This window comes from Leptonychotes weddellii, chromosome X, assembly GCF_054177405.1.
Source record: "Leptonychotes weddellii isolate Sample4059 chromosome X, ASM5417740v2, whole genome shotgun sequence".
NCBI classification, from domain to species: domain Eukaryota; kingdom Metazoa; phylum Chordata; class Mammalia; order Carnivora; family Phocidae; genus Leptonychotes; species Leptonychotes weddellii.
In genome coordinates, this window is record NC_138385.1 from 106,630,033 (window position 1) to 106,638,979 (window position 8,947).

At 63.5% G+C, this 8,947-nt stretch overlaps 1 protein-coding gene across 3 annotated transcripts; it reads left to right on the top strand.

Annotated features, from left to right (window-relative positions):
- Positions 1-1,925: 1,925 nt before the first annotated feature.
- GTPBP6 (GTP binding protein 6) lies at positions 1,926-8,672 on the top strand. Of its 3 annotated transcripts, none has more exons than XM_081809264.1 (6): positions 1,926-2,299; positions 5,771-5,908; positions 6,511-6,581; positions 6,761-6,891; positions 7,237-7,307; positions 8,146-8,672. In XM_081809264.1, exons 1-6 carry the CDS (start codon positions 1,951-1,953, stop codon positions 8,331-8,333), a joined length of 948 nt encoding a protein of 315 aa, XP_081665390.1. In that variant the 5' UTR covers positions 1,926-1,950; the 3' UTR covers positions 8,334-8,672. The 3 variants fall into 3 exon arrangements, with proteins under 3 accessions (XP_081665390.1, XP_081665391.1, XP_081665392.1); XM_081809265.1 differs by having other exon boundaries at positions 6,764-6,891; XM_081809266.1 differs by lacking the exon at positions 5,771-5,908.
- The last annotated feature ends 275 nt before the right edge of the window (positions 8,673-8,947 follow it).

The window sequence follows — 8,947 nt, forward strand, 5'->3', positions numbered from 1 at the left end:
TTTTTCCTGGAGGAGAGAACTGATCACAGTCTGAACAGGAGGGGCGCTCCTTTGGAACCAGCCCACCCCTCTCTCTGCTGGACCCGGCGGACTGTGCAATCATGCTCCACACCACCTTTACCATCCAGGTTCTGATCGCCAAGGAGGTCCTGGGACCCCCAGGGCCACACTCAGGCTACCAGCACAGACTTCAGAATCCGGCCAGGCCAGATCCAGACCCCCAGGCAGCATCGGGGATGCCCCAAGTCAGCATCCCATGCCCAAGGCAGACTGGGGAACCCATGCGGCTAAACCCTAAGCCTGAAGCACAGATGGACTCAGACATGCCAGGCAAACTTTTAGACTCCTAAGGACTGGCTAGGACCCCCAAGGCAGGGTTCCAGACCCCCGGGGATGGGACAGGACTCCCTCAGCAGAGTACAGAACCCCTGGTGCCCCACTTGCCCCCTCCCCCACAAGGCAGAGTCTGGAGCCACACTCCAGGCTAACAACGCACACTTTGGAACCCCTGGGACCGGACCAGAATCTCCAAGGCAGTTTGGGACCCCCACGCCTGGTTCTAACCCCAGGGCCTGAACCCCTGGTGCCTGAAACCCCCATGCCACATTTGGACTACTGACACAGACTTCACGACCCCCCAGGCTAAATTCAGAACCTCCAAGCAGTGCTCTGGAGCCCCCACTCCCCAGCCGGGCTCCAGATCCTACGGCAGAGTTCAGGACCCCCGCGGAACAGCTCAGATGCCCCCAAGGAAGTGTCTGGGATCCCCAGGACCGCACTCACACCCCCAAAGCAGTATATGGGATCCCCGGGGGCATTTGGACCTGCAAGGCAGAGTTCGGGATCCCTGGGATGGGCTCGGACTCCCAAGGTAGGATGTGGGACCCCTGGGGCAGCTCTTGGACCCCCAAGGCAGGGTTCGGGACTCCTGGGGCTGCATTCGGATCCGCAAGGCAGGATGTGGGACCCCTCCCGGAGCAGCACTCAGACCCTTAAGACAGGATATGGGACCCCCAGGGCAGCACTCAGACCCCTAAGGCAAGATATAAGACCCCTAGGGCAGCACTCAGACCCTCAAGGTATGGTGTGGAACCCCCGAGGCAGCACTCGGACCCCCATGGCAGGGTTCGGGACCCCCAGGGCAGCACTCGGACCCCCACGACAGGATGTGGGGCCCCCGGGGCAGCACTCGAACCCCCAAGGCAGGGTTCGGGACCCCCAGGGCAGCACTCGGACCCCCACGGCAGGATGTGCGACCCCCCGGGGCAGCCCTCGGACCCCCACGACAGGATGTGGGACCCCCAGGGCAGCCCTCGGACCCCCAAGGCGGGATGTGGGACCCCCGGGGCAGCCCTCGGACCCCCACGACGGGATGTGGGACCCCCGGGGCAGCCCTCGGACCCCCAAGGCAGGATGTGGGACCCTCGGGGCAGCCCTCGGACCCCAAGGCAGGATGTGGGACCCCCGGGGCAGCCCTCGGACCCCCAAGGCAGGATGTGGGACCCCCGGGGCAGCCCTCGGACCCCCAAGGCAGGATGCGGGACCCCCGGGGCAGCAGTCGGACCCTCAAGGCAGGATGTGGGACCCCTGAGGCAGCAGTCGGACCCTCAAGGCTGCGTTCGGGACCCCCGGGGAGGTGAATGGACTCCCAGGACCAGACCCCCGTCCCGCGCGGAGGCCGGAGAGGGACGCGTGTGGGGAAGCGCCCGCCCCGGGTGCGATGCCGGCCGCCCAGGCCCGCCGGCCGAACTACCTGGCGCGGGCTTCCGCCGAGAGCAGGCCCCGCGGAAGTGAAGCTCGTCCCGGGCGGCGGCGTCCCAAGCCCCGCCCGCCCGCGACCGCGCGCGCCAATCAGACCCCGGCGGGCACGTGACGCCCGGCGGCCAATGGGGAGCCCGCGCGGGAGCACGCCCCCGAAGCCCCGCCCCATTGCGCGCGGGCGAACGCGGGATGTGGGCCCTACGGGCCGCCGTCCGCCCGGGGACCTGGCTCTCTCGCGTGGTTCTCGGCCGCGGGGCTCCGAGAGCTGCGCTGCCGCTGCCGGCCTGCCTCCATCGCGCGCTCGCCGCCTTCGGCCCCGGGGGCCTCAAGGGGCGAGGAGGTGGAGGACGGGGCCCACGAGCTGATGGCCCGAGAAGCCGAGCGGGAGAGGAGGAGGAGCCAGAAGATGCGGAGGAGGAGGAAGCGGAGGAGGAGGAGCTATTGAGGAGGGACCCTTTGCTGCCAGTGGGGACCCAGCGCGTGTGCCTGATTCACCCTGAGGTCAAGCGGGGACCGGGGAAGCCGCAGCTGACCCGAGGTGACCCGGAGCGGCGCCGCGGGCGGGGCCGGGGACAGTGAATAGCGGGGCTTCCGGGGGCGGAGACTCGGAAGGGCGTGGTTTAGAGCGCAGGGGCTCAGAGGCGGGGGGCGGGGACTCGGAGGGGCGGGGCTCCGAGGGCTGGCGCTCAGAGGCGGGGCTTCGAGGGCTGGTGCTCGGGGCGGGGACTCAGAGGGGCGGAGTTGTTGGGGGACGGAGACTCGGAGGGGCGTGGCCTCGAGTCGGTGCTCAGAGGCGGGGTTGTCGGGGGCGGGGACTAGGAGGGCCGGGACTCCGAGGCTGGAGTTCTGAGTGGAACGCTGGGGCGGGGCTTCGAGTCCTGGTGCTCAGGGCGAGGACTCAGGAGGGGTTGTCGGGGGTGGAGACTCAGAGAGGCTGTCGGGGTGGAGACTCAGAGGGGCGGGGCTGCCGGGGGCGGGGTTTCGGGGACTCAGATGCGGGACTATTGGGGGTGGAGACTCGGAGGGGCGGGGTTTCGGGGACACAGGGGCGGAGACCCGGAGGGGCGGGGCTACCGGGGGCGGGGTTTCGGGGACAGGCGCTCGGGGCGGGGCTACCGGGGGCGGGGTTTCGGGGACAGGTGCTGGGGCGGCGCTACCGGGGGCAGGGTTTCGGGGACAGGTGCTCGGGGCGGGGCTACCGGGGGCGGGGTTTCGGGGACAGGTGCTCAGGGCGAGGGCTCGGAGGGGCGGGGCGCCGAGGGCCCCAATAAAACCCCACCCCGCCAATCCCCCAAACCTGCCGTGGGTCGCTGGAAGCAGCCCCACCCCCCTGTGTCTACGGCGTGCGCCGTCTTGCCTTTTCCGGAATGTCATAGACTCGTGCACTGTGCGGCCTCTGCAGACCGGCTCCTTTCACCCAGTAAAGTGCATGTCGGGTTCCTGCGTGGCTTTGTGTGGCTTGACAGCGCGCTTGTGTCGGCCGACAATAACCTGTTGTCTGGGGCGCCTGGTGGCTCTGTCGGTGAAGCGTCTGCCTTCGGCTCAGGTCATGGTCCCGGGGACCGCGTCGGGGTCCCTGTGCAGTCGGGAGGGAGCCTGCTTCTCCCTGTGCTCCTGTTCGTGCTCGCCTCGCTCGCTCTCTGTGTCTATCAACTGGGTAGGTAGACGATAGGTAGATACCACCTGACTGCTTTCCGAGGGGCTGCACCGTTTTGCATTCCCATCAGCAACCACGAGCAGATCTTGTTCGGTGCTCCGTATCCTCGCCAGCATTAGGTGCCGTCCACGTGGTGCATTTGGGGCCAGTCTCATCGGTGCCTACCGGGCTCTCGTTGAAATCTGCACGTATTTCCCCGACGAGCGCTGACGCGGAGCATCTCTTCCTAGCCTTTGCCGTCCCCGTGTGTTCCGTGAGGTGTGTGTTGGGTCTCCAGACCATTGTGTCATCAAGTTCTTCTCTTATCGCTGAGCCTCAAGGGTTCTTCGCACGCTGTGGATAACAGTCCTTTCTCGGATGTCTTACAAATGCTTCACTCCAAGTCGGTGGCCTGATTCTTCACTCTCTCGACAACGTCGTTACCACGGCAGACGTTTGTGATTGTCACTCTCGTCCTGTCTGCATGCTGACGGACCTGTGCCTCAACCTTGCCCAGCCCACTCAGAAGAGGACTTTTTCACTTCGATTAGAGTGTTTCTGACTGCTAACGTTTGTGTTCCGTTCTTTCTTAGAGTTCCCATCTGTCTGCTTACACTGCTCATCTGTTCTTCCGTGCTTCCTACTTTATCCGTCAGAGCCCATATCGTATGAATCATAGTCGTTTGTGTTTTTTTAAAGACTTATTTATTTTAGAGAGCACGTGCACAAGCAGGGGGAGGAGCAGAGGAAGAGGGAGAAGCAGACTTCCCGCAGAGCAGGGAGCCCGACATGGGATTCGATCCCAGAACCCCGGGATCATGACATCACCGACTGAGCCCCCCAGGGGTCCTATAGTCGTATTCAATTCCTGGTCTGACAAATCCAGTGTCTCCTCTGTATTGGACTCAGGTTCTGATGCTGCTCTGGGTCCTGTAATTTCTGCCTAACGGCTGGGCATAAGGCACCGGGCAAAAGATGCTGCTGTCCAGGGGCCTTTGGTGCTGTGGTGGTGAGGTGGGCAGGGGACGCGTTCCGTAGTCCCAGTCGTGAGTGAGCCTGTGTCTCTGAACTGTGGACTCCACAGTGTTTCTCAGTGTTCACTCCCACGAAGTGGGTACCCAGCCCTAGGGGTGGGGGCTTCCACGTGACATTTTGACCACACCCTCAGCTCGTGGGGAAGGCTCACGACCCCAGCAGGGTGTTGTGGGAAGCCTCATGCTGATCCACGATGGAGCTGGGGGACGTGGTCCCCACATGGAGGTCAGGAAAGACAGCGTCTGTGGGGTATGCTGATGGCCTACGCGTGACGTTGAAGGAGGGAAGTCGAGGGGTGGCCCCATGCACCTGATCTGAGCGACCGCAAGGGTGGAGGTGAGGAGGACCCGCGAGGCCCATCAGGAGTCAAAGTGAGGACACTGTGCCTCCTCTCAGCCCAGAGGATGGGGCACCCCGTCTCCCACCAAGCAGAGCTTGGGGCTTCTCCCCAAGGCTTCGGATCCCTATGAGCTTTATCATTAGCATCCCCTCCCAGCCTCAGTTTCCTCCCTGTGCCTGAGCTCTGCGGACGATTTAGGCACCTAAGGTTTGCCACTGGTCAGCAAGGCTGGCCCAAAGACCGCAGCACCTGGTCGCTGGAGTGGGGATAATGCAGCAGGGGGTGCGCTGTGCAGTTGGGACGGCTCCTCTGTGACATCGTGCCGCAGGGGTGGGGGACAGCCTTGTGGGGCAGTCGGGAGAGCGCAGTGTCTCAGAGTGGCCCCCATGGTCTGTCATGACCCAGCAGACAGCACATCTTGCGTGGCAGCCCCTGAGGGCCCAGGGAGCACGCCGCATTCCCTGCAGGGTGGGCCGTGAGCCACAGGGGGCAAGGAGTGGGTATCCCCAGAGCCCAGTGCCAACGCAGCACAGGAAAGATCGCGGCTGCCCTGGACAGACAGGATGACGCGTGGGGCCTGGGTGCCGGCCCTGTGCAGGAGGGGGCCTGGGGAAGGTTCCAGGAGCATCCCAGACGGTGGGCGGGGTCCCAAGGAGGGGCTGGTCACAGGAGCTGAGGGCGTGGGGGGCTGGGGCCTTGAGCAGGGGCTGCCTGTCATACGTTGTCCTGGCGGCGTTCCAGAGCAGACGTCCCGTTCGCTGCCAAGCCCCCAGTTCCCACATAAGGAGGGCCCGTCGTTGCGTGCCCCTGGCCTTGTCCTCCCCTTCCCGCAGTCTGTGCCTGGAACAGCACAGCTGTGTCTCTGGGTGCTTTCTCAAGAGCTCTGCGCACACTGCAGGAAGCCATCGCAGCCGAGGGACACGGGCCAGGGCTGGACGGGGCCCGGGGCTGAGCCCATGGGGACACGTCCCTCACCCTGGCCCTGTGTCTCCCCAAAGCTGAGTGGCAGGTGGCAGAGGCAGAAGCACTGGTCCACACACTGGGTGGCTGGTCAGTGGCGGACAGGATGGTGGTACCCAGCAAAACACCAGATGGGAAGCTCATCTTCGGCAGAGGGACCTTAGAGAACCTGACAGGTGGGTCCCTGTGCCCCTCCCTTCCTGCTGAGAGAAACGGAGCAAGAGTTGGGCTCTCCATCTGGGCTGGGTAGAGGCGGCCTCATGGGAACTTGGATCAGACATTGAAAAGCCCACCGTGCCCCTCAGACAACTCGCACCCTGCCCGGTGGTTCCGTTGGCAGTTAGGAGTAGGGTGGAAACCGGCCCTGAGGCCCCCAGCCCAGCCCCCGCTCCAGATAGGGCGCTGGGTGTGAACCCAGCCTTCCACAGACCCCCGAGGGTCTCCAGCCCCAGCCGACATCCAGCTCACCGTAGAGATCAGCAAGCTGAGCCCTGCAGATACGCCCAGAGGGGTGCGCGCCGCCCGTCTGTGTCAGCCCGGGTCTTAGACCCATTCAGTCCCTGTGGGGTTGTGCGACCGCCATGTGTCTGCAAGACCCACACTCCTGCAGGTGGACTCCAGTCCTCCCCTCGACCCCCGTCCGGCACACCCGACTTCCCTAATATGCGCACAGAGAGTTGAGGGTGTCTGGGGAGCACAGCCAACCAAGGCTGAGGGTCAGTCCCACGATGGACTGCACGGAGCACAGACATCTGAGGGGACCTTCTCTTCGCCCCAGAGAAAATCAGAGGGTCGCCAGACATCACAGCGGTCTTTCTGAATGTGGAGAGGCTGGCCACGCCTACCAAGGTATTTGGGAGTCTCAGCGGGCTGGGGCAGTGGGGTCAGCATCCCGCTGGGACGGCACAGCTGAGGATATGGACTTGCAGACGGCGTCACAGCCGCCCCCTCACCCACGGTACCACGGCAGACGCTTTCACCCACGGTACCACGGCAGACGCTTTCACTCCCTCCCTCTCCCTTTTCAGAAGGACCTGGAAGCCGCCTGGGGTGTGCAGGTGTTGGACCGATTCACGGTCGTCCTCCACATTTTCCGCTGCAATGCCCGGACCAGGGAAGCGCGGCTGCAGGTGGCCCTGGCCGAGCTCCCCCTTCTCAGGTACTTGGCGCAGCCGACGGCAGAGCCTCTTCTCGCAGTTGTGTGTTTGACTTCACCCTCACCTGGAGCGCAGCGAAGTCGGAATGCAGGGCGGGCCACGCCCTCCGGGACAGCTTGGCTTGTTCGGTGCCACGTCCCAGCAGCATGCCTGCCAGGGCACGTCACCCCACTGTGGGGCCCTCCACCCGCAGTGGTGAAGGCCCAGGTCGGGGGAAGACCACCCCGCCTTGCTCTCTCCAGCCAGAGTTCTCACCCTCACTTGTCTGTGTTGGCACCTGCTCTGCTCTCACTGCAGGGACATGTGTGTCTGCTCCTGTCTGCTGAGATGCCCCCTTTCCACGGCAGGTCCCAGCTGAAAAGCAGCATTGCCCACCCGGATGGACGAGGAGGGGGCTGGCGCTACATCATGGGGTCAGGTAACGTGTGAGGTCAAGGGGTGCTGAGGGGGGGATGTCACAGCAGCTACCCCTAGGGGGAGGACGCTGCAGAAAGATCCCAGCGGGGCAAGGGCTGCATGTGGGCCTTGTATGTGGTCACATTCAAACAAGCGAAGATATCTAGGTAGTCTCCTGGGGCAGCTGTAACAAAAGACCACAAACCAAGGGTTTAAAAACCACTGTGGAGACCGGAGTCTGAGATCCAGGCGGGGCAGGGCCGCTGAGATCCAGGCGGGGCAGGGCCGTGCTCCCTCCGGAGGCTCAAGGTCCTTTCTGCCTCGTCCAGCTTCTGGGGCTCCAGGCGTCCCTGGGCTGGTGGCCATGGTCCCTCCCATCTCTGCCTCTGTCTTCACGTGGCTTCTCCTCTGTGTCTCCTTCTGTCTGTTCTACAGACGTTTGTCTTTGGATTTAGGGCCACCCTCATCTAGGATAAGCTCACCTCAGATCCTTGACCACTTATATGTGCCAAGACCCTATTCCAAAATGAGGTCCCGTTCACAGGTCCTGGGGGTCAGGATGTGGATGTGTCTTTCAGTTGGCTGTGGGTATCAGGCGGCTGTCCTTCTGAGGCTGCCCCTTGCTCCCCAAAAAAGGGGAGCCCGCCTGACTTCGGGGGGCAGAAGGCCGCAGGTGAGGCCACTTTCTGCTGGACAGAGCCGTCTTGTTGATAGGAAGGCGAGGCAGCGGCCTGTGGGAGAACAGGTCAGGAGGATCCCGGCGAGAAGATGTCAGTCCACATCCCTCTCTGTGGCGCACTTTGCCCTGACATCTTTCCTGCCGCATCTGCCCGCTGACTCGCTACCTTGGGTGTTTTTAGGAGAATCGTTCATGCAGCTGCAACAGCGCCTCTTGAAGGAAAAGGAGATAAAGATCCGGAAGGCCCTGGAGAGACTGAGGAAGAAAAGGCGTCTCCTGGGGAAGCAGCGGAGGCGGCAGGAGTTTCCTGTGATCTCTGTGGTGGGATACACAAACTGCGGTGAGAGCACTTCCGGGCGCGAGAAGTAGGGTCCACTGTCCCGTCCCCCCCAATATCCCAGCGTTGCGCTAGTGTATTTGGGGAGGACCGCTTGCAAAAGCAACAAGACCGTGGTACTCAGAGGGCGGACAGATGACGAGAGCAGGTGGAGAGCGTGGCTGGTATCCCCGGGCTGACAGTGACCACGGCCAGTGCCCTGTCAAGTCCCTAGAGTGGTTGTCAAACGCTGGGCGGGGGACTGGGCTCCATCTCTTACCGGTGCTCTTCAGACTCCGAGACAGAAAACAGTCTGACGTTTCTAAGCTCGTTTACGGTAGACCTGCCCGTAGAAGAATAAAAAACAATTCCGATTGTGCCCGGTAAGACTTCACGGCGCATTCCAAGGCTCAGCTTAACGTGCGGTTAGCGTGATCGTGTGCGGTGTGCAGACTCCTGGGTGTCCTTCGTGCTGAAGCCCTGAGCTCACGGGTACCCTCCCGTGAAGGGAAGGCACGGCAGGCTCGCTTCTTCACCATCGAGATTCACTCCACAGCATGTGCCGCCGTGAGTGCAGTCCCCCTGTGTGTGCTCCGAAAACCAACGTGACGCGACCGCTCCCTGTCCTCGAGGAGCTGGCGGTCCGTGTCCGGAGCAGGGGGGGACC

Bases quoted from the DNA above. Each gene is read 5' to 3' on its own strand.
- GTPBP6 (XM_081809264.1), top strand. From the start codon at position 1,951: ATGTGGGCCCTACGGGCCGCCGTCCGCCCGGGGACCTGGCTCTCTCGC. The intron at 6,892-7,236 runs GTACTTGGCGCA...TTTCCACGGCAG, and splicing joins GCCGAGCTCCCCCTTCTCAG to GTCCCAGCTGAAAAGCAGCA. The intron at 7,308-8,145 runs GTAACGTGTGAG...GGGTGTTTTTAG, and splicing joins GCGCTACATCATGGGGTCAG to GAGAATCGTTCATGCAGCTG.